This window comes from Cyclopterus lumpus, chromosome 6 (assembly GCF_009769545.1).
Source record: "Cyclopterus lumpus isolate fCycLum1 chromosome 6, fCycLum1.pri, whole genome shotgun sequence".
NCBI lineage: Eukaryota > Metazoa > Chordata > Actinopteri > Perciformes > Cyclopteridae > Cyclopterus > Cyclopterus lumpus.
In genome coordinates, this window is record NC_046971.1 from 6909020 (window position 1) to 6934382 (window position 25363).

Below are 25363 nucleotides of genomic sequence, written 5' to 3' on the forward strand. Positions count from 1 at the left end.
TATGTCAAAGAAGATGACTAAAGGCAAGCTGTACTAGATTAGATTATAAACTGTAGGAATCATCGATTAAATACATCATGTTTTTTTTGTTTTTTTTAAAAGGTACATTGAGCAGCATTCTACTTGCTGTGTTTAGTGAAAACAAGTCCAGTCTGCAAAATTAATAAAGCTATGAAGTTAGGGAATAAACATGCAAACAAAATATTTCGTAACAGAAGTTGTCATTTCTTCATGTTTACCAACGGTTTGTCCTGAGACATAACATGTTTGGAGGCTGTGTATTCCATCAGGCGGCGTACAGCAGCGAGGAGAGGTGTTTGCTGCGGACAGGACAGTGTCACTCACAACCATCAGCCAACCTTCTTTAGCCAGGCCAAAACCCCTGGGATCTGATTAAAACAAAAACAGCTGGGGCTTTAGCGAGTATTATTGACTGCAGATTGACCGTCCAGCTTGACTAAAATAAGTAAGGCGTAGAGCCATACAGAACCCTCTACTCAATCAGCTGGGAAACTAAGGCAATATAAGCTTAGGAAACATTAACTAAAAAAAACTGACAGCAAGGACAATGTGCTCTCAAAAGTGTGGATGACAAGAATGTGAAAGGTTCACACTTTTTCACACATTAATATATATATTTATAGAGTATGCAAACACACACACACACACACACACACACACACACACACACACACACACACACAGGTAGCCAATCAACAGTAGCACTGCAATGCTAATTGTACACATTACACTTTTTGGGCCAAAGAGGTCGCTTGTGATTAACTACAAGTTACCAATACAGATGGTGCTACGGGCCAAAGGTTGGGTGAGCACGAATCCAATCCGAATGTTAAATGATGTCTTAACCTTAATCTCATTCAACCCAGCAGTTAATCCATCATAAATTAAACAATCTGGTAGGTATCACCATCTCTCTATTTTACTTAAGAGCTATCGCGGTTTGTCCCCACTACAAATTGCTGAAGACCAAAACTGCTGGTATCGATCTCTTTCTATTAGGTAGTAGTGTCTTATCCCTACATTTACCTTAGAGTTGCTGAATACAAGATTGGGAGAATGCTATTACCCGTCAACAGCTTAACATGGCGACGACTGAGCCGGCGTCTCTCAGCTAACGGTGCTAACGGTACAGTGGGGCACATTCGGATACTAACACACACATACACACACAAACGGAGAGTGACTTAATTCTCTGCTCAGGTAGACATAACTACACTCTGTCTTCACATAGCGAACAAATTAATACTCTAAATCCTGTATATTGTACGTTTAATCCACCCTCACATAGACATGAATAAAGGCAGGTTAATGGGGTTGTTGAGAGGGCACCTTCCAATCACAAAGCTCACAGATTACATTTAGCGAGCAAAGCTTATTTTCATAATCCATATTAAGTTTTCATTGTAAAGCACCAGCAAACTATCTCAATCAAATCTGAAGTCATTATCGCTCCTCGCTTTAAGATCCTCATCTACTTACCTTTACACAATTCACCCATTTCTCAGCCACAGCCTTCAAATAGAAAGCCAAAGCCCCACCCAGTTTCCCAGATAGCCCCTGTTCCTGGGCTTCAATGGGTCTTCTCATAAAGTGTTTATTTTATCACGTAAAAAAACAAAACAAATTGAGACTCATTCCTGAGTTTTGTATATCCATAATCTAAAGTAGAGTGAGTCGTCATATTAACCATGACAGAAACACATTAGCAATATGTGACAACAGTGTTACCCGCTGGCATGAATTGAATCTGTTATACTCAACTGTCCATTTATGTGTCAAGGTCAAATGAAAAATGAATACATTGTAAAATGTTGTTTTACAATCAGGTGGTCAGTTAAGCTGGTAGTGCTACGCCTATGCTGCTCAGTTGACGGATGATACCACTGCTATGCTGCTGCTATACAAACATCTGCCCGACCTCTGGCCCAGCAACCAGCTGTGGGCACAGAGTCAAATACAAGTATAAACTCTGCACAAACTGTCAGCATACTTGTGCTCCCATAATAAATCTGCCCTATGGGACTTGGTGGACTTAATTCCCATAATGTTTACATATTTGTTTTGGGGCTAAATGCCTGGGACTGCTTCTTGTGACTTAAACAAGCACAAACGTCAAGCCAACAGCACGCACATCACCCTGTCCATCACTGCTAGCAAGCATGGTCAGAGTCAGACCCCCCCTCCACAACCCCCCTCCCCTTCCCATCCATGGAAGAGCTTAGGATGGATTACACCACATCCGGCACCAGTCACAAACATGGATATTCCATCCTGGCTTAGCCATCATCTTGTCCACCAAATACTTGGGTGGAAAAAAAAATTAAAATAGGTAAATCTCCTTCCAGGTTGCAGGGCAACATTTATTAAAAGAGAAACAGTCAGGACTGGAGGGGTATCACACGATAGAAGCAGAATAATTCATAACTAGTACCTTCGCCAAATTAATGTCAGATACAGCATCAACTTCAATTCAGTTGTACAGTTACACACCATTGCAAGTATTCACGATACCGGCTGGATCAAGTTTTTCATGATTTATGTTTTTTGGGAGGTTGACAACTGATGAGTATGTGAATGAAGGTTTAGAGCTGACATGAACGCCTTTATTGACAAGACATTGGAATTAGCTAAATATTCATTTCATTCAATGTTTAAATTCAAGCCTAAATTGTATATTATGCATTCTGTTTATCTTATGATTGAATTCTACTTTGTAATGCAATGGATCTGGTCAGTATTTTGACAGACATTTCTTATTAATTTTATTAATTCAGGAGCAGCAGTCCCCCTCTAAAGTAAGTTCTGCAAGTACATTGGTCGTTGAAACATATTTCATGCATATTATAGGTGACATTACTAATAAAATTAATTAAATGTCACCCATATCCTGTGTGTCGCTTATTAAATTGTTAAACTTGGACACATTTTTTAGGCCAAAATTGCCAAAAGACACTGGAAATAGCATTATAACATATGTACCCAGCATACATCATATGCTGCTGCGACCTATACAGATCTCTTCATTCAATCGGTAATCTCTTGTATGCAGATATCCAACACAAGGTTTTCCTTTCTGCCCTTTCCACGTAGATGGAGGGGATTCACCATAGCCATTTCAATAATCTGTCCGGATATAAAAACACACAACAGAACCAAGTATTCCAGACAACATCTGGCCAGCTGCATTTTCACGAGGATAAACGGGTGCCATTCTTCTTCCACTGCAAACTGGTGGAGGAGTAGTGACGTTACAGGAGAAACTTCCTCTATGAGACAATCGCATTTTGATTACAGCCACTGCGAATGAAAAGTTGTTTTAATAGTCAGTGAGATATTCTCTCTTTCTTCTCCTGTTTTAGCTCTTTATTTTGTCTCAAAAGAATTGACACGTTTACTTCTGCATCCAAACGCACTGCGAGAGACCAAGATGCAGGGTGGCAATCTGCTTCCACTGTGTTTATGAATCGTGTGGACATTCATGTCCATTCCCTCTGGTTATGTAAAAGACTTCCAGAGGGAGTGGCCCAAACGTGAAGGGGATCATCGCCCCAGGTCGTCTATGTGCTGGTGAGTCTGCATGCTATTGCATAACACTCTTTTCGGGCACTCTTATCATATTCTGTCCCGAGTCACAGGGATTTCTACCCACTCTGACGAACTCTGCCGTCTGCAGCGTGGCATGTCTACATTTGTGTGTCTGTCGGTTGAAGGAACGTGACATTTCATCTATAATACATTCATTTGTTAAAATGTGTATTAATAATTGATTGTTTTCCAACATCAGGAGGAAACCGAAAGCTGCCTGGTGGCCCCTAAATAAAGTCTGTAACTGAATACATACACTGAAGTTCATTAATTAAATCATTTATATTTTAGGTAGTTTTATGCTCTATGAACTCTTCATTAAATGATAATGATGGTGCGTGTGAAGCGCCCATCTTTCTCTCAATGGGCCGTTAAGTTAATATGAATCCACATGAAAAACCTTCTGTTTGGGTTTCAAATTAGTTTTTCAAATGTAGTATGAGTATTGCAAATTAAATAAAACTCTTTTTTTAAAGACTAATGGGATCAATACCCGCTTTCTGAAAAAATAAAATAAATCAGTCAAATCCATGAGGACTCACTGAAAAGGGTGTTGCACAGGTGCATATTGCGCAAGCATTCATTTGTGACAAATGTCTCCACATTAAAGTGCGTTACGCTATACACACACTGATTGGACAGATGTTTTGAAACCGCCAGATGGAGTGTCGACGAGTGCATTTTCAGATTCATAAGCACGATAAAGACAGCTGTAAACTGAGCAGCCACCTGTCCGGTGCATGGTCCGTCAGTGTGTGTCATCCCAATGTCGAGCAGGCCTATTAGGCCCATCATGAGTGTTGTATATGGCCTCTCATGCGTCGCTTCTCCCCTGTCAGTATCTAAAAGAGGCCAGGAGAATAGATGGCCACCGGCAATAGCCATCAACAAGTAAGAGTTACTTAAACGAGTGCCAGCGGGGATCAGTTCAGAAGGGTTTAATATTAAATGAAGCTCAGGCTCAGGTTCTCTCTCTTCTGAGGGGAGAACATTAGAGCCCCAATTACTGCTGGGATAAGTTATCAGCAAAACACACACACACACACAGACACACACACACACACACACACACACACACACACACGACAATGGAGGATCTCTGCACTGTTTCCACTCATCTCCGACTGACAAAAGGTAAGATCCTAATGGGACAGACCAACAATTTCACCCGGATAAAGCTGAAAAGTGGGAGGTGTAGCTGCCATTTCTAAACGACGGCTTGTTAGGCCTAAAATACGTTTAAACGATGGGGTAATTTGAGGGCAGCTGAGCTAAAGCGCTGTAGAGGGAGATGAATACGTTTGGATAATGCAGGCTTTGGGAGGGAGGAGACCTTGAGGACGTGCAGGCATTGAGATCGTTGCGTTAGTCTGGGCCAGAGCTGCACAACTGCATGACCCAAACGAAGGTTTAAAGTTCATCAATAATTGAAATATATATGTATGAATGACCTTATGTAACTTAAAACATTACGTTTAAACATTTACCTTTATTGTTAGTGACAATCTGTTCCTACACTACAAAGTTAATAACCACAATTACTTAAATAGGTAACTAATGTGGAAAAAGAAAAAGCACATGGAAACTTACTACTCGGTTGTAATGGCGACTGTGATGTAATTTATGTGACAGAATGGTCTATAAACAGTATGTTGTATTATTCTTAAAGTTTTTATACAAAAAGGATTTGGGACTTTCCATTCCAGTGTGACCTTGATGAAAGTCATTTAACCGAATGCGATGAAGTGCTTTGGCCCTCAGGACACCATCTCTTTTTAACTGCTCTGTGCTCTGGTTAACCGGTCCAGGGCTCAAGTCTACTTAGGCACAACTTAATTTAAGGTGGGTGCCTTTCAGCCAATTAATGACCCAGTTCAAGATGCATGTTTAATAAAAGCATCCGCAGCAACTAATCCTGCGAACACTCTTTCAAAATGAGTTGGTCTCAGGCAGGTCAGGATGCTGTATTCAGATGCTTTTACTGTATCCAAAAAAAAAACAAGGGAACCTAGCTCTATACCAGGGGTGTCAAACTCATTTTCACCGTGGGCCACATCAGCATCATGGCTGCCCTCAAAGGGCCGGTTGGAACTGTAACACTGTATAAATGTAACTACTCCCGAGCATATTGTTAAATAACTGTCTTTGCATTTGATTATTGTTTATTTGAGTGTAACAATATTGTACATGCATTTATATAAATGTAAAAATATATAGGCAAATTTCTCCAATATTATAAAATAAATCCATTTAATTATATTTATTAAAACCCACATTACTGTATCAAAGATCAAACACAAGATATTACATTAACTTTGTTCAAAGCTTTTTTGTCACAGTTGAGAAGGACATAACTCTGGTTCAACAAATAGTGAGCTGCTAAGAACGGGTGTGACAGATGTGGTCTGGGGCAGTGGTTCTCCACTGGTCTGGGGCAGTGGTTCTCTACTGGTCTGGGGAAGTGGTTCTCTACTGGTCTGGGGCAGTGGTTCTCTACTGGTCTGGGGCAGTGGTTCTCCACTGGTCTGGGGCAGTGGTTTGCTACTGGTCTGGGGCAGTGGTTCTCTACTGGTCTGGGGCAGTGGTTCTTTACTGGTCTGGGGCAGTGGTTCTCTACTGGTCTGGGGCAGTGGTTCTTTACTGGTCTGGGGCAGTGGTTCTCAACTCTCAGCAGCGTGGTAGCTGCTACATGTCGGGCTGCTGTGAGTTGGACTGTGTCGCAATTCAAGCAAAGTTAACTTGCATTTTACCACATTTTAAAGTATTACTGGATAATTTTTGCGAGACAGTTGAAGAACATGTTCAGACACTCTTCTAGTCTTTCAAATACATCTTTAAAAAAAGCACTTGCGGCACTTTTCCGTTGAAACGCTGGTTTTGTGCCAGAAAAAAGGAGCTTCGTAGACCCTTAAAGGGCAGCTGTTTTCCATATTAACTTAATGAAGTGATAATATGTCAACGTTGTGTTTACAGGTTTCTTCCGCTGGCTCTAAATGGCCCCCCAAAAATAGAAATTAATGAAATATATTTATATTTTAAACTACCAATCCCTCTTATTTGTCCACAATCATTATATTTGAATTCACAACGACATACAAATGCATCCTGTAGCATCTTTTAGTTGGTATCCAGAGTGTTTTTGGAATGTTCAGTGTTTTTGGAGTGTTCAGTGTTTTTGGAATATTCAGTGTTTTTAGAATGTTCAGTGTTTTTGGAATGTTTAGTGTTTTTGGAATATTCAGTGTTTTTAGAATGTTCAGTGTTTTTGGAAAATTCTGTGTTTTGGGAATATTCAGTGTTTTTAGAATGTTCAGTGTTTTTAGAATGTTCAGTGTTTTTTGGAATGTTCAATGTTTTTGGAATATTCAGTGTTTTTGGAATGTTCAGTGTTTTTGGAATGTTCAGTGTTTTTAGAATGTTCAGTGTTTTTGGAATATTCAGTGTTTTGGGAATATTCAGTGTTTTGAGAATGTTCAGTGTTTTTTGGAATGTTCAATGTTTTTGGAATATTCAGTGTTTTTAGAATGTTCAGTGTTTTTGGAATGTTCAGTGTTTTTAGAATGTTCAGTGTTTTTAGAATGTTCAGTGTTTTTGAATGTTCAGTGTGTTTAGAATGTTCAGTGTTTTTGAATGTTCACTGTTTTTGAATGTTCACTGTTTTTGAATGTTCATTGTTTTTAGAATGTTCAGTGTTTTTGGAATATTCAGTGTTTTTAGAATGTTCAGTGTTTTTGGAATAATCAGTGTTTTTAGAATGTTCAGTGTTTTTGGAATGTTCAGTGTTTTTGGAATGTTCAGTGTTTTTGGAATGTTCAATATTTTTGGAATATTCAGTGATTTTAGAATGTTCAGTGTTTTTAGAATGTTCAGTGTTTTTGGAATGTTCAGTGTTTTTGGAATGTTCAGTGTTTTTGAATGTTCAGTGTTTTTGGAATGTTTAGTGTTTTTAGAATGTTCAGTGTTTTTTTGGAATATTCAGTGTTTTTAGAATATTCAGTGTTTTTAGAATGTTCAGTGTTTTTGGAATGTTCAATGTTTTTGGAATATTCAGTGTTTTTAGAATGTTCAGTGTTTTTGGAATATTCAGTGTTTTGGGAATATTCAGTGTTTTTAGAATGTTCAGTGTTTTTAGAATGTTCAGGGTTTTTTGGAATGTTCAATGTTTTTGGAATATTCAGTGTTTTTAGAATGTTCAGTGTTTTTGGAATGTTCAGTGTTTTTAGAATGTTCAGTGTTTTTTGGAATGTTCAATGTTTTTGGAATATTCAGTGTTTTTAGAATGTTCAGTGTTTTTGGAATGTTCAGTGTTTTTAGAATGTTCAGTGTTTTTGAATGTTCAGTGTGTTTAGAATGTTCAGTGTTTTTGAATGTTCACTGTTTTTGAATGTTCACTGTTTTTAGAATGTTCAGTGTTTTTGGAATATTCAGTGTTTTTAGAATGTTCAGTGTTTTTGGAATAATCAGTGTTTTTAGAATGTTCAGTGTTTTTGGAATGTTCAGTGTTTTTAGAATGTTCAGTGTTTTTGGAATGTTCAGTGTTTTTGGAATGTTCAGTGTTTTTAGAATGTTCAGTGTTTTTGGAATGTTCAGTGTTTTTGGAATGTTCAGTGTTTTTGGAATGTTCAATGTTTTTGGAATATTCAGTGTTTTTAGAATGTTCAGTGTTTTTAGAATGTTTAGTGTTTTTGAATGTTCAGTGTTTTTGAATGTTCACTGTTTTTAGAATATTCAGTGTTTTTGGAATGTTCAATGTGTTTGGAATATTCAGTGTTTTTAGAATGTTCAGTGTTTTTGGAATGTTCAGTGTTTTTAGAATGTTCAGTGTTTTTGGAATGTTTAGTGTTTTTGGAATATTCAGTGTTTTTAGAATGTTCAGTGTTTTTGTAATGTTCAGTGTTTTTGGAATGTTCAGTGTTTTTGGAATGTTCAGTGTTTTTGGAATATTCAGTGTTTTTGGAATGTTCAGTGTTTTTGGAATATTCAGTGTTTTTAGAATGTTCAGTGTTTTTGGAATGTTCAATGTTTTTGGAATATTCAGTGTTTTTAGAATGTTCAGTGTTTTTAGAATGTTCAGTGTTTTTGGAATATTCAGTGTTTTTCGAATATTCAGTGTTTTTAGAATGTTCAGTGTTTTTGGAATATTCAGTGTTTTTAGAATGTTCAGTGTTTTTGGAATGTTCAGTGTTTTTAGAATGTTCAGTGTTTTTGAATGGTCAGTGTTTTTGAATGGTCAGTGTTTTTGAATGTTCAGTATTTTTAGAATGTTCAGTGTTTTTGGAATGTTCAGTGTTTTTAGAATGTTCAGTGTTTTTGAATGGTCAGTGTTTTTGAATGTTCAGTGTTTTTAGAATGTTCAGTGTTTTTAGAATGTTCAGTGTTTTTGGAATATTCAGTGTTTTTAGAATGTTCAGTGTTTTTGAATGGTCAGTGTTTTTGAATGTTCAGTGTTTTTAGAATGTTCAGTGTTTTTAGAATGTTCAGTGTTTTTGGAATATTCAGTGTTTTTAGAATGTTCAGTGTTTTAAGCTTTCTTCCGCTGCCTCAAAATGCCCCCCCCCAAAAAAGAAATGAATGAAATATATTTATATTTTAAACTACCAATCCCTCTTATTTGTCCACAGTCATTATATTTGAATTCACAACGACATACAAATGCATCCTGTAGCATCCTTTAGTTGGTATCCACACACACGTCTCAAGACACCTCCAGAGCACATTTCACAGCCAGCCTTTCGAACCGATCCTATACTGTCATTAGCCACAAATGGGGGGTGGGGGGGGAATCAAAATGAACCCCACCATTTCCTGAAAAACATTTGGAGGATATATTTGACTCACCATATGATTCAGCTGAATGTGAAAGAGTTCAGTAGATGCCTTTCAATTGAACTTCTATTATCATCATCATTCATATTTTCATCTAATCTGGTCTAAATCCATGGGCTCAGGGCTTACTATGACATCTGGGACAACATTGTGGGATACTTCAGAGAGATAACAGAAGATTCTTTAGTCACATTTTAGGAGGGTATTATTTTAACTTTTGCAAAAACCAAGCGAACTAAAATGCATCTCACCATCATTATATTATTCACTGCAGATATCACGCAAAACTCACTTCTTTAATTTGGACATTTGTTTTAATAAAAATTAATATCATAATGTGCTAAACATATTTGAATGAAAGCCATACATAAGGCCAGATTTATTCAAAAGATAAAACAGATTTACTTTTGCTTTATAATATATTACTTATTAAGTACTTGCTGGCCAGTAAAACATAAACAAGTGAGTTCTTTTTTCCATTTTTTATTTCTACTAGTTATCTAACTAGTTTACACAACATCTTCCATTTATTTTCTAGGACATTTAGAGGGAGTCAAATTAAACATGGTGTCAAATTTAAATGGTTTCTACCGGTGATACAATATCATATATTCTATAAAATGTAATGTGTGCGACATCAAAACATGTTCCACAATCCAAATTCTGCAGCATGGTCTTTTCCAGTCATCACAAAACCCTAAAACACCCCATCGTCATCAACCGTCCGTGGACATAAACACCAACACAGGAGAGGAGTGCGTGCCCTCGTGGCAGTTAATAATACGATGGAAGCAGTGTGTATTAACTGCAGGTCAGTGTGGTTTAGGTCAGGTTAGCAGCATCAAGAAGGAAGTTCCATGATTTATGGATGTGATTGCTTATTTGTTGAAGAGCAAAATAGACCGAGCTCACCAGTGCCCAAAGCTTGTGTTGGACTATCTTAAAACAACTGCAGACAGCCAGCAGGCCTCACCTTTTGTTCCTGGGAACCAGAACCTAATTCTGGAAGGAGCAGCACTAGAAGTAATTCACGAGAGAGGGTCTGGAGCTAATGGAGAGACCAGAGACCTCTGCTCAAAGTCGGCACTGCTGCCAAACTGACCTGCAATCTGTGCTGCAATCAGTACACACAGAACCAGACAGGTACTCACACGAGGAAGTGGTAGAGGAAGCATCTCACTCCAGCAGGTCTCTCTAGAAAGTTGTACACATCCCCCTGCATGCTAGTCTTGACGAAAGGGCTCCGGAAATCCTTTTGATGATGATGCATCCAGCTCGAACGAGGGAGAGGCAGAGGCAGCGGGACAGAGGCCATGGAGGGCTGGCTGTGCATGGCCTGTGTGTCCGCGGGAGGACCGTAGGGAATGCCTGATCCATTATTCACCTCTGAGGGGTCCAATTCCAGTGAAACTGGAGAGTAGCAGATTCTGTCAGGTGCAGGAGGCCGGAGGGCACAGCTAGTAGTTGTAGCGCCGGTGGAGGCCGCAGAGTCAGCGTCCGTCTCCTTGGCCGGGCTGAGGTTGAGGCTCGTACCGGCATACCCGTTGGGTCTGCAACTTATGAAGGAGCTCCCCATCCTGCTGCCATAGTCGCGTTGCACGTGGCACGTCATGTGAAAGGACTGCGCACGTCTTTCCACCATGGTTCCGGTTCAGAGACGGGCCCGGGGAGAGGCGTCCTGGAGGTCACCGAGAGTCAGGTCGGAAAGGTCGAGTCCAGTGGGATGACACACCTGGCTATGGCATGGCTAGCTGCCCGCTGCAGACAGGAGCTCCCTCTGCTGCACTGCATGCGTGTCCATACCTGCAGTGAAAGAGGCGGCGTGAGTGATGGAGATAGTATGACTGAAAGTAAGCCTAGCACTCCACAGCGAGGGCCCCTGTTCATCCGGTCATGAAAAATGCTAGACATGGACCCTGAAGTTTGATTGATGCTCATTATCTTTTACGTCAAACTGTGATTCTTTTCAAGATCGTTACACACAGCACTCAGCAATTCTGAATTTAACGTTAAAGCTACTATATGTAAACATCTCCTCCTGTAACATTATGGCATTCCATATGGCGTAGAGGAAAAATACTGCTACTCCAAATTATCATCAGATTAGAGTCTGGTATATTCTAAAAGCTAGTTCCCCTCAGCATGTTACTTCTGAACTGAATGCCATATGAGCCACATCAGAGACGACTTGTTGTGATTTCAGGCCACCCAGCGTAACACGGGATTGCCATCAAATCGTTGACCGGGAAGCGTTGCCCATCTGGTAAGGTAAAACAAATGTACAACAAGCACTCTGTTAACATTTAGAAAACAAAAAAAAAATCAGAACACGTCACATCGCAGAGGGCTTAAACAACGTATACAGGTGGGAGAACAATAAGGCTGATTAAAGCTGTGGACAGTTACGGACGGACACGTGAATGTTTGTTTTGCAGCTCGCCTCTCGTATTCTTCTCAGTTTTCCTCGCAACAGTCACAGTCAGCTCAAGGTTCACGTCACACACATTATTTAAGAATGCATGCCAATTCGAGTGGAGAGTGACAATAAAACACTGCATGTTCGTATTGTGACAAATACTCCACTACTTGCCTTTGGACATTTAAGAGAGTTCATTATTGGCCAAAAGACTACTCAAATCTACATCAACAACAATAGGAGATGCATAGAAGACACAGAAAAGCATGTGTGCAAAGGGAGCTGCATATCAGGAACAAATCCTAATGTGTAATGTGTGTGTAATATATATGTTCCTTATCTCTGCGAATGTAACTAAGCCTGAACAGTGTGTCCACTTGACAAAACCACTTTCCATCCAGCCAAAGCGATGTGGCTCCTCTCTGGCATATGTAACACTAATTAGGGTATCAAAGGGTAAAGTAGGTGCTTCAGTGTCTTCTCTGGAAAGACACGAACCAGGCCATGTGATAGATGGCCGGATGCTGCCTAAAAGGTTTAAAAAGGGAAAAGGAAAAAAGAAGAAAAAAAAAAAAGAAAAAAAAGAGCATCATGAGACAAGTGAGGAGGGCCAATTGGAGGCAGCCACCATGACACCATGTCTGTCGAGCTGATGACAGGAGCCACATGTGCTGCTGTCTGCCCGGAGATAGAGTTTCTGACTTTAAAGCTGGACGGTCGCGAGACACACAATGGACTGTCAGACACGCACAGGCGGCTGTGGGACTCTTCAGTTACACGAGTATTGTTTTGACTTTCCCTTAAATTCAACCGACCCCGTCACGAAGGCAGCCGAAGCAGCACAAATTAAATGACAGTACGTAAAAATAAGGAAGCTTTCGCCCTCTATAAACTCCACTTTAGTTCCCTTTACACCGGTTTAACTATATCCTCCCGACAGCAGTCCAATAAAGAGCAGGCTGTGTAGTCTGTTAAATGATGCTGCATAATCAAAGAACATGTTATGTCAATATTGGCAGCAATTTTTTTTGTTACACGCTGATGTTCGTAGTTGAACCCTTTTTAAGAATTAAGCTGAACAAGTTAAACAATATGTCAGACTAGCGTGTCACGTCTTACCTTTGACTCCAGAAAACACACCTCAAGGTGGTAAATTATGAGAAAATAGCTAAGAAGACAGGCAACAAGTTCGCATTTATTGTTTTTTTAAACAAATAAAGTACACCCCTCCAAATTAAAAAAAAGTTCGAAATCGTCTTCCAACGCTACAAAATAAAACCCTACCATCGAAAGTACACTGAAAGAACAAGCATGTTATCGGCTGCTGCCTGCAGGACTCGTCTCTTTGAAGTGCATCGCAGCCTGTGCTGCACACACGCCGCGTTCAAGGGTTAGGGGAAAGTTGGTAATCGCATCATCAGCGACCAACACAGTGGTACCCTGTCGATTTTCTATTCCTACCATGTAGCTAGCCAACGTGCACATGTGTAGAGCACATGTGAAGAACGCTGAATAAAGTTTGCATGCAGTCATTGATAGAACAAAACTGTGACAGATTACACAACAGAACTATTTTAAGAACAGGAAGGCTGCAGTTGTCTTAAAAGTAGGACTAAGGTAACCGACACGTATATCCACATCTAAAGCAAGCTCGTTTTATTCAAGCTGGACTGCTACAACACCAAAAAGTAGAAGACACATTTGCAAACTTACCCCACCTTACACATTGTTATATCTTTCCTGGTTTTAACTGAAAACAATAACTTGTGTTATGCCTCACTCTCGCGTTTGCGTGGCCGTGTTTTCACATCATGAATCATGTTCACGTAGTCTGGCATCTTTGGCACTAGCCACTTCGGAAATTTGATTGTACATGAGCATTTGAACGCACCACATGTGCCAAAAAGCAGCAGCTTGCGGAGTGACAGCCGCCGGTCGCACGTGCATGGTCGCGTGCTTTGAGATGATGCACTAGCGTAAAAAAAAGAATTGAGGAAGACTATTGCATTTAATTCTGACCAAAATGATGTCCTGTGCTTTTTTGTTGTTAATCCCGGATGAAGTCCCATCATACATCACGAGCTGCGCGTCCACGCCCGTGTTGACCTGTAGGGGGCCCTACACACTCACTCTGCGTCAAATAAACGTTTTGCAATTTTCACAGTTTATTATCCCTCGCTGGTTTCCGTAGTCATTGGGAAAACATGGCTTCACACACACGCAAGGCATTTCTGTGCCTAGGTCGAATAAATGCTTCTGGTCTTGGTCTGCAGAGACCAGCAAGCAGAGTCTCATACGCGACGGATAAGCCGATAAATTCTTCTGCTGGAAATAAAGGTGAGTTCCGGTGTAGCTGCGGACATAGTTCACACTGCTTCAAGCTAGGATAACAGCTTGAAGTGCAGTCACCAAGGCCATGTCGAGGGACCTCTTGTCTCTAGTGCAGTCAGACTGCCTAAACTTGACTAATGAGTCGCTGTGTTACCTGTTAATTTTCCAACTGGGATGTGGGACGTTTCATGGGGTTCTTGTGGGGGTCCCTGTGTCTATTGTATTGGTTCAGTGTCACTTGATGGATGCTATTTCCTCTCTTCCCATCTTGATCTCCCCAGAGTAAGAATCAGAATAGAAAAAGCAATTCAAGTGCAATGACAGATGAGGGATAAATAACTAGATAATATAGCAATTAACAGTTAATCTGCTTTATGAGTGCTCCTTTTTAATCAAGCCATCATTATTTCCTGAAGCCCAAGATGATGACATGGCATTGCTTAAAAAGCAGAACATGCTCACAATTAAAAAAGCTTGAGCTATTAACTTATCTAAAGAGTTACCTGTCACTTTTCTGTACATTGATAAATATGACAGCTCTTATTTATAATGCACAGTTCAGCAAAAAGCATGATATTAAATATAACGGATTTCCAATGTATATCATGCAGCACATATTGTGAATTACACTTACAGCATACACCAAACAGTTCTGGTATCTACGAGTAAGTGTGTGTGGCGGAAAATACAAATCACAAAGAAAGTAAACTCAATACTTGAACTTGCAACATTGTCAATTTTAGGCTTTCCCGATAGAGGCGGTCGAGGATTCGTAAGAAGACCCAGGAGACCTGTAAGTGTGCAGCTTTTATGTCCAAGGTTAAATATATCAGGATGCACATATTTCAAATGAGACAAGATGTTCAATAAGAAAGTTGATGACGTTGCCACACACGTTGTCTCACGGTTTCCAAATGAAAAAGCTTCCTTTTGTCGTGTTTCTTTTGCAGGTAGGGGAGCCCAGGACAGAAAAGATGCCGGTGGATCAGGACTGGACTGCAGTTTATCCAGCAGCAACCCCCTTCAGGCCGAACTCCGTCCCCCTGCCTCTGAGGATGGGCTACCCTGTGAAGGGAGGCGTTCCTCCAGAGAAGAAGGGCAACTTGGAGCTGATGAAGGTCAGACCATGTTACTTGCATGGACCCACTGCAGACATTATTAACACATAGGGGTGGTTGTACTTTTAAGAGTTGGGCACTAAACTGAGCTGTGGGGCTGTTCCCACATGGTTCAAAGGATTAAAATCTGACTAAATTTGGCCACAAACGGTGGTCTGTATGCATCTGATCTCTATAGTTCAGCAGTCACCTCCTAGTATTCATTATGAGGAGTTGAGTTAATTGTTGCCAGGCGATCTTCTTGCATTACTGATGGAGCAGTTTTTGCTCGGTCTCTGTACCCGGATTACTGAGTTGCTGGGTCCAGACACCAGCTGCTCCATCATCTGGACTCGAGCCACTTGCAGATCCACTACTTTCACCCGCCACAGCTGGAACTCTATTGATTTCATTATTTAGCTCAGCCACAAGAGGTTAAACTGCTGTGCATCCCTTTGTTATGTTTGATTTTTATTTATTTTTTTACTTCTTAATCATAACTCATATATATGTTGTCACTTTGTCCAAACGCAAGCCTACAGTTTTTGAAAATGAGAAATGTTTTTAATGTCAATATAGAATATATATAATTCTATTTATTAAATAATGAACATGCTGCCAACTAATGTATTCTGAAATCTAGCATAAAATGTTTGCATATAGTCATGAAAATGATACGTGTGAGTTTTGCTTTACACTTACCGGGATGTACATATTTAGATTGCAGGACATTTTCATATTCTTGTTACATACATAAACGGTCTGCATTCACATAATCTCTCGCTCATAATCTCTTTTCAGATACCAAATTTTCTGCATTTGACACCGGCGGCCATCAAGAAACACTGTGAAGCTCTAAAACGTAAGTCATGTTTTTCATTTTAAAACATTGCGAAGCTCTAAAACCTGCTTTACATTTTACATTGTAAAAAACAAACAAAAAGAAAGGCTTATTGAGGCTTATTTTGCGTCTGTAAAATATGTTTCCCTGCTTTCAGCCTTCTGCACAGAGTGGCCCTCCGCCTTGGACACTGACGCCACATGTGACGAGCACTTCCCCATCAAAGTGGACGGCACGGACTACGTGTCTGCCGGCCCGTCGGTCCGAAACCCTTCAGCCCGAGTGGTTCATCTCAAAGTGAGTTTCCCTGCTCGGCCGTTCTTTATTCTGAACAGTTTCTATAAAAAGGGTTTTGACCGTTTTTTTACGTGAGGACGTGCTTCCGCTGGGTGTCAACGACGTATAGAAAGCCGCGTGGACAGAAACCTGATCCGGAATGAGATTAGAGATTTACAGGAATGCGTAATCACCAGCTGCCGCCATGTCCCTGAGACTTATCTAGAGACGTTCTTTGTCCAGTGACCTCAAACCTAAGAAGTTATGCCATCGACACAGATTACAGGCCCTATAAAATCATTTCATACTTAAGCTCTGTTCTTGTTCTTGTTAGTATAAATTCTTTGGAAATGTGTTTTTGACAACTTATTACTTTCACAGAAAATAGAAACGAAACATCTCATCATTGCCATACTGTATTTGTTGGGACGTTTTGATATTCCTCTTAAAAGTTTCCTCATCTGGCCTCACGATGTCAAGAGAAAGCTGTCGAACGCTGTTCCATTTCGTTCTTAACGGCCTGAGTTGTTTTCCACATGTTAACAATCAGCGGTCTGCCAACATCTTCCCTTGGACGAGGCCACGTGCTCACACAAGATAACACAACAGGCGTCTTCGCTCTAGAAACGTACTAAATGAAGTTCTGCTTTATAAACTGTGGAATTTCAACTGCCGTTGACAAATCTGTAATTTTATTCCAGGTGAAAGTCGATTTTTTTTTTTTTTTACATTAATCACCAGCCATCTGCTCCACTGACACGTTGCCTTAGATTACATCAGCACGGTGGGAATTATTCAGACATTAATCCAGGTGGATTAGGCAGAAAAATAGATTAGAGGGCAAATGTCACACAGTTTCAGTTCAACAAAAATGCATTTAATCTTTTGAATGCCGAATGTGTGTAGCAGGTTTTGCCTTTATAGTCATTTTGTCGTTAATTTAGACGGGGTGAAAGCAGCAGGGGTAGAAAATCCCGGAAACAAAATCTGTGGCCGAGTTTGATCTAAAACAAGCACGAGGTTCCAGAAAAAAACGACTTAACCAACACCAGAGGTTTATTTTGTATTGCCTATACATTTCTTTTTGTCGCATTGTACAAATTACAATGCAACAAATCTCATGAAAAACAAAGTATTAAAGGAGTAATCTGTTTTTTTTTTATCCATCCATAGTGCTTAGGGGCTTAGATGTTTCTCTGTTCCAGCACATATACAGTCGTTTTTATCTAAAAATAAATGTTTTTTTGTTTTAATCCGTCAAAGCTCTGTATAGAAAAAACCGACAACATTGTTTCTATTTTGGGTTGTGGTTTTATTGTATCTGAAGAGAGATACAGTACATAATGAAATCCCGTCTGCTCTTATCTTGGAGTCTGAGTATTTCTCTTTGCATTGGAAAGCTTCATGCTGAAAAACACGTAAATAATCATGTCTTTGCCATCGCAGGTAAAGCTGTCCAGTTTGAATCTGGATGACCACGCAAGCAAGAAAATGCTGAAACTTGTCGGGAATAGATACTGTAAAGATACCGATATAATCACCATCAAAGCTGACAGGTGATTATCCTTCCTCAGGCTTCAATATGCCAAATAATTAAGTGAGGAAAAAGAAACGAATGCACTGAATCTCTTCCACCTTTTTATCTGTTTCTTGCCTCCCTCTACCAGCTGCCCGTTGAGACAGCAGAATCACGACTACGCCATGTACCTGCTGACCGTCCTGTACCACGAGTCTTGGGTGAGTTAAAAGTATTTGTGTCTTGACTGAAGATGAGCAGGCAGACACATCAGTGACAGGACATGGAAAATGAAATACTGCCTCCTCCCAAAAGCCACCATCACAGTGATTTTTAAAGGATTATTCACAACAAAATGCCTATTTATTCGTCTATTTGAGCAATACTGTATTTTACACTGAAAAAAATAGATATTTTATTTTATGGCATTCATTCTGTCATATCGCATCCATACAGGGCTAGCGGTATTCCGCTATAAATTTTTTTTTTTAGTTTTTAAAGCACTGTTATTGGCTGATACGCAAGATATCAGAATTGGTTTTGCAAAAAGAAAAAAATTGTATTGGAGCCTCTAAGAATTTTTAGCATACAGCTACTGTTTAGCAAAGTTATTAAACAAAAGGTGTACGATTGGGGAAGAAAAAAAAAAAGCTTTTGAATAAGCGGCAGGAAGACTACTTTTGTGTCAAGTGGTTTCCTTCTTCTTCTTTTTTTATGACCAAATGCGCATAGTTTTTTCTCAAGCTTATAGCCTTCGCTTTTAGTTTTGTGATTAAAATGTTAGTTTTTTGGTGACATTTACATCCAGCTGGCGACATGGCTCGGTAGCTTTTGCCGGGGTAATCATGTGCACCGCGCTCTGCGATCTGAGATGCTCAGCCCATTAGGGAGGTATCAGAAGGATGGCAAACAGCGGCATTGTCCAGTTGACATTTCTCCACAGAATGGGGGATAACGGGACTAGCCTATCAGGTGTTGACCCCGTTACTGTTTATTCACATGAAGCCATGCCACGCCACATCAGAGACGTCTGCCACCGGCTCATTAGCCCAGGCTCTGTTCGCATGGATTTCCAGCCAGCCACGGAAAAGAAAACGACTCCCCTTTTTTTTTTTTGCAACCTTTTGCCATTAGGAGCTTTTCATGGCTTAGCCACATAACAAAAAAAAAAGAAAGAAAAGGAAATCTCTCAGTTGGAGAAGGTGTTCGGGGGCCGTGCGCAGAACACTGTCCGCTGCCCTTTTGGACACACAATGGAGGGCACAGTGCTTGTCCAGCAGGCTGGTGGAAGCTGTGAGAGTGGCGTAGCGATCAGGTTGTAACGCAAGCCCATAAAGAGGCCGATTGTTAGCAGCCACTGAGGTGATTTCTATCTCTGCACTTTGGGGGGGGGGAGAGAGAGAGAGACGGAGAGACAGACCTTCCCTGCTAATTCCAGTTCGTGCTAATCCAGAACAGCGCCGGGGCTGACTGCTCAAAGCTGCCTCCGACATGCAGGGAGGTTTACCACCAGAGGCACTCCATCTGCGTTGGTGCCTTCATGCCCAGCAAACAGGAAAACGGGTGGCCGTTTGGCAAGTTATCACTTATTCTGTCTGTTGACCAAACTACTTGGTGATGGATGCAAGGACAGACATGGTGTGTAACACTTTGTGTTATTTAGCATTCTGTATTAAACCCACAACCGCATCAGGGAGAAGGTTGGATTGTTGTCGGTAACTTAAATCATCAGTGCGGTAGACTTTTATTTAGTATGAGTAAACTTAGAAAATCAAATGTTATAGGTGCCTTTTTCTTTTCTTTCTTTTTTTTAATGTCTATTTGTTCAGTAGGCCTTCATTACTTCAAAGGGAAGCTACTGATCTGTTCCCAAGTATCTAATGGCCGTTATGCAAATCAGATATGTATATGATGGTCATTAACCTCAAACACCTGGAGAGCAGCGGAGCTGAGGGCTCGGTCGCTGCCCTGCTTTTAAAGCGCTGCACAATGGGGCGCTTTGTCCTCGAGGGAATGTGATGACGGCCAGACGGGCAGCGGAGAGAGCACTACATACGGAGAAATACTATCTCTGTGAGAGGAGCATCAAAGAAGGGGTGACCATATTGTACATCTGTTGCCATAATGTGTTCCAAACTAGAGCCTGAGCCATGACTTTTTTTTTTTTATTGTTACATTGTCTTTCTACCCTGCAGAACAAAACAGACCTCTTCCACAATAATACACACATACAGTTCAAATTATAATTATTATTATTAATGCTGCAGATAACCCTGTTTTCAGTTCCCAGTCTGAGCATAAAGGTAACGGTTGTGTTCCTGTTTAACTCCTTCTCCAGAAAACGGAGGCCTGGGAGGCCGAGAAGGCCGTGGCAGACATGGAGGAGTACAGCTGGGAGGACAGCCCGTCCCAGAGGAACATCTTGGACGCGCTGGTGCGCATGAAAGCGGCCGGCGAAGGAGAAGGCGAGGAAGTGCGAGAGCAGCTGCTCGGCAGGAGAGAGGTGCAGGAGTATAAGGACTCTGTCACGAGGTTGAAGAATGAAGGGGAGAGCGAGAGCTCCATGCTGCAGTACAAGGAGGCTGTCAAGAAAGTGCTCAATCTGTAATGCAGATTCATGTACAAATGTATTTATACGAAGAGCAGTAGGGTCCATTTAAAATGAAATATTTGTGGCCTTGTGTATCATGTTGGACTCCAGCTACATACCAGTTACAGATTACTTAAGATAATTCCTGTTTTATTATACATGAAGATGTTACAACCTCAGGGGTTGTATGATGCTTAATACAAAAATAAAAGCCTAATGTAAGCTGCTGTTGAGTGTTCGGTCTTTGAAGTTGGAAAGTGTGTGTGTGTGTGTGTGTGTGTGTGGTGGGGAAAGCTTTTATGCAATGAAAGCCCCATTCAGTCCGAGCCTAAACTCTCATCCCACTCTCGTCGCTGTCAGGTGGAGGAGTGGCGGCCCCAGTGAAAGGATGCTTTCAGCAGCAGCTTGTTGAAAGGTACCTGAAGGAGTTTTGGTCTGTGGTCCGTGCCCCTTTTAGGTCAGAAGAAACCCGATGCACTGAGGAGACGTGCTAGGACTAAAGGAGGGTTAAACACTGAGGGGCCACAAGGCAAAATGTAGTCCGTCATCGCACAGTCAAATTGGAGCATTTCTTTTTTTCTTCTATAGAAGTGCCCATTAAATCCCACTTGAGTCCTGGAGGTTTGGAATCAACATCAGCTTAAACTCATTGAAGTACATCAAAAATGTATGTTAGCCAAACGGGCATCATATCGTCTTTCTGGAGGCAAATTGCTGCGGTCTAATGCATTGACTGAGTTTGGCTCTTCTGTCTAAAGTCATTGCATCACGAGAGAAACTATGTATTCGATAATCCCTTCAACCAGTGGGAGGGGGGGGGGGGCACGACAGGTGAATAGGGTAAAAGAATACTTACATTAGGACAGGTTTTTTTTGTAGTGCAAGTTTTGCAAAATGGTGTTTTAATATGCAAATGAGTCATTATCTTGTTACATATGTGCTAATTTGCATAAAGCCAAAAGGCCATTTAAGATTTGTATTGTAAAATTGTCATTTTACAATACACGACAGATGGGGTAAAAAAAAACAAGTTGATTTCTAATGACTTTTTTAAAGTTTTTGAAATTGTACATCTAAATATACATACGAGGCATTGTATAATGCTAACATTTGGTGAGTTAAGGAGAACAGAAACTGTGTATTTTGGAAGTTTTCTCTCCACTAGTCTGAAAGAAGAAGCCCAATATCAAAAGAGTGACCGGTGCAGGACAAAGTACAGAATTGTCACCTCAATGCATCTGTTATATATCAAATATTTTCAGCCCTATCTGCTTGCAATAAAGCAATATAAAGCAATGTCCCTGCTATTAAATAATCCACTATGTGAACATTATTTTTACAAAAATATAACGGTACAAATTCTAATTTGTCAATTAAAATCTCTTCCACCTGGATTCCCTCATTCAAACCTGGCTGTAAACAAAAGAGAAAAAGTCACTTCCATCTTCTTTTCTGCCCGGGCCGGACTTTCAGGAGTTTTCTCTGACCAGCACGTATTTGATCAGACGCATGGAGCCTTTTTCCCCCCTCCACGATGTTCGGTAGCGGCCCATCCTCTTCCTCTGACCCCTCCAGCTCACGACCAGCAGAACGGAGCAACAGCAGCTCAGCAGCACGGTGACGCAGATGGCCACCGCGACCAGCAAGGTGTGAGCGGCTACGTGCCAGCCAGGCCCCAAACCTTCGAGGTCGTCCTCTCCGCTGACCCCTTGACCTTCATCACTGCCTGCAGTGTGGTTCCTCCCCGAGCTGCCCGCGGTGCCGTTGGGGTATTGCTCGCTGCCCTCTACACTGGCCAGAAGGCCTGTGGGAGTTGGAGGGCTGGTGGCCAGCTGAGAGGTGGTGGTGGTGTGATGATGATGATGATGGGTTGGGGAAGTGGAAGGCTGTGCAGATGTGGCAGAAGAGGCAGAGCTGAGGGCGGCTGTTGCGCTGGACGAAGGAGGCGTCGTCGAGCTGTGTGCACGAGAAGTGGTGGAGGTCGTGAGGAGAGTCTCTGGAGTGGAAGATAAGGGAGCTGTAGTTGTGGGCAGTGTTGAAGGCTGTCTGGTGCCTGGCTGCGTGGTGGTGGTGGTGGGGAGCACCCTGCTTGCTGTGGTGGGGGGTTTAACTGTGGGTGCTGAAGTCAGAGGCAGTGCAGCGGGCGGAGGCGGGTGCATAAACTGGCGTTTGTCCGAGGGCAGCGGCTCTGAGGCGTTGCCTCGGCTGTAGTGGAGGGGTAACACGCGCACATTGGAGCTGAAGTATTTCCCAAACACCAACAGGTCGGGATCCACGCCTACGAAAACAAAGACTTCTGGAGTCACGACTCTCCAATGTTGGTGGGTTTTCACTTCTCGCTGACAAATATAAACATAATGGCTTTTTCTTTTTTTTTAAATGTGTTCAACATTTTAAATCAGGAATAATCAGCTACTTGAATGCTTTACGATTATATATTATTTGAATATTACTGCTGATGCTTCTGTTGTTTGTTGTAGTTCAAAGTGGTGATTTTAACTATACTGTTGGGTTATTACAGTGATCAAGTATTTTATGATGATCACGTGTTTCGTATGGAAAAATGTGAATCCAAAAAGTCCAATAAATGTAATGAGAAATGTATAATACTTTCCTCTTAAATGCAGCAGGGACAGAACATGGGAATACTCAAAGTCAATTAGAGCTACCCTAATATAGTACTCATATGTACTGATTATTTCCATAACCCACAGCGGGAGTCTCTTTTCTTGAGCATGTAGGCCCTGGCTGTAGTCTATATGCAGACAGGCAGAGTAAAGGTATAACCCCAGACAACATAAATGTGAATTAAGAGGACTCATCATAATTCGCCCTTTACTTTATCACCCTTAGTGATAACCTTTACTCACCCTTAGTGATATTATACAGAACAGCGTTGCCTCTGTGGCTGAGAATACAGCTCTCCAGGGTTGGACAGTGCAGGTGGAAGCAGTTCTCTTGAGTGGTGTCATAGTGAAATATGGCCAGATTACAGGAAACTGTGAGAAGGAGAGACGATACGATCAGAGAAGGAACAACAACAACAACAACACCTCAAAAAGAAAGCCACGAGACCCATAAGTCCGCCATGCATCACGTGCGACTCACAGTTCCTCGTGAGGCAGCAGGTGCGGCTGCATGTGAGCGCCGTCTCCTCCTGGTAACTCTTCAGGAGCTGCGCTCCTCTGCGCTGAGACTCCTCGATGTCGATGAAAATCCCCGGAAACCGTCGAATCCAGCAGTTCTTATAATATGACGTCGGCGAGCATCTGGACTCCGAGTGGCACACCAGACTCAGAACCGTCAGCAGACCCCGTGTGGCGTTCATGGCGCGCGGTGTGAATCAGACCATGTCACATCGCCATCTGGACAAAGCCGAGACATGTCTGCGGAGCTATTTGTTTGGGAGCTGGCAGGCATGAAGTGGTGTGCTTTTTACTGGTGCCAGTCTCGCTCTCTCTCTCTCTCTCTCTCTTTCTCCAGGTGTGTCACGGCCACGCACCTGGAGGAGGAGAAGGAGGAGGAGGAGGAGGAGGAGGAGGAGACCCAGCCGCGTGCGTAATGTGTGCCAGACGCTGTGCCGCTCGGACAGAACGGCACCAAATGTCCTTGAGAATTTGTATTAAAGAATGACATTTAAAATAACTTAATAACAAATGGCAGAAACAAAGTGAGTCATATTCATACTCAAATATAGTAATATCATACAGGGGTGGGACACAATAACAGAAACACCTTACAGAATGGGCTATAATATATCAAATAATCATTTTTATTTCACTGCAATAGATGTAACCTTTGTGAAGTTGATCATATCACAGACGCCTGAGGAAGATCCTCAGCAGATTGGAGCTGCCCACTTCTCATGAATGTGACCAGAGGCACATTTCCTGCTTTTTCTTTGCCCTTTATGGTTTATTTTGGCTTAAACACTGAGAGTGATAGTTTCTTGACCTTGAAAGCATCAATGGACACAATGACAAGCTGATTCCAAGGTCAACAACATGACTTTTATTCTCATTCTTTGTCAAGTTTTATGCTTAGTATATCTGTATTTGACTCCTCTCTGTGGTATCTCCTTAAATTAGTGTGTGGTGTTTTTAAATTTTAAATCAGAAAGGCGTTCTTGTTCTATTACAACTTCTTTGATGAGAGAGAACGGTATATTCTTTAGAATTTTAGTCTCACTAAAATATATTTTAAAATTCAAGACCGTTGACCTGCTGCAAACGTGGAGGACAATGTTTACCTCAATCATTTGTTTTGCAGGTATTACACACATATCACTCATTGTACAGTAAATTCTAGTAAGTAGTTTTTTTTCTGTTCGTTTTGAGCGAGTTTATTGCCATAACTGGAGCAATCTGCCTGCATTGTTTGTATTGATTAGGCTTATCACAATAATCCTTTTGCCCCCTGGTTTTTTATTTTCTTCACCTGTTCGGACAATAACTTCGACAAAAAAAGAGTAATGATGTCACAAAACCACCACATGGCAGCGTTCACTTTCATTATGGTCCAAACTCCATACTACACACAAAGGCAATATGTACGATACTTATTGTAATATTTTTTTGATTTAAGATATCAATGTACCTTTTTACCGACATCAAAATAGTATAGAAATATTAAATAAATACATTTCTCCTAGAGCAAGCTAAATGTTTTTACGAAGATACAATTAGTGCTGAAATGTTGATTTTTAGATGACAGTCAGAATTTCAATCCCCCATCATTTTGGTAAAGGACCAATTGACATTTTTGCTTCATAAAATACTAAAACAATTAAACATGTTCTTACTCCAGCCTCTCGAATCTTCGGTTTAGTATCACTGTAAATGGATCTTTATGTCTTGGACTGTTC

The 25363-nt window shown here is 41.1% G+C and overlaps 3 protein-coding genes across 3 annotated transcripts in view; 1 reads left to right on the forward strand and 2 right to left on the reverse strand.

The window, feature by feature from the left end:
- Positions 1-11074, reverse strand: part of kcnq1.2 (potassium voltage-gated channel, KQT-like subfamily, member 1.2) — a 151636-nt gene extending 140562 nt beyond the window's left edge. The window contains exon 1 of the mRNA XM_034535508.1: positions 10584-11074. Within this exon, the coding sequence (XP_034391399.1) occupies positions 10584-11074 (491 nt within the window). The remainder of the gene's footprint in view (positions 1-10583) is intronic.
- Positions 11075-14040: 2966 nt separating this feature from the next.
- On the forward strand, positions 14041-20726 carry mrps35 (mitochondrial ribosomal protein S35). Its single transcript, XM_034536022.1, has 8 exons — positions 14041-14185; positions 14923-14972; positions 15130-15297; positions 16078-16138; positions 16275-16414; positions 17840-17949; positions 18061-18130; positions 20248-20726. Exons 1-8 carry the CDS (start codon positions 14053-14055, stop codon positions 20515-20517), a joined length of 1002 nt encoding a protein of 333 aa, XP_034391913.1. The 5' UTR covers positions 14041-14052; the 3' UTR covers positions 20518-20726.
- A 99-nt stretch (positions 20727-20825) lies between these two features.
- On the reverse strand, positions 20826-23993 carry LOC117732712 (MANSC domain-containing protein 4-like). The gene is made up of 3 exons (XM_034535823.1): positions 23608-23993; positions 23370-23498; positions 20826-22777 (listed from the first exon to the last, which is right to left on the reverse strand). Exons 1-3 carry the CDS (start codon positions 23825-23827, stop codon positions 21969-21971), a joined length of 1158 nt encoding a protein of 385 aa, XP_034391714.1. The 5' UTR covers positions 23828-23993; the 3' UTR covers positions 20826-21968.
- Between the last annotated feature and the right edge of the window lie 1370 nt (positions 23994-25363).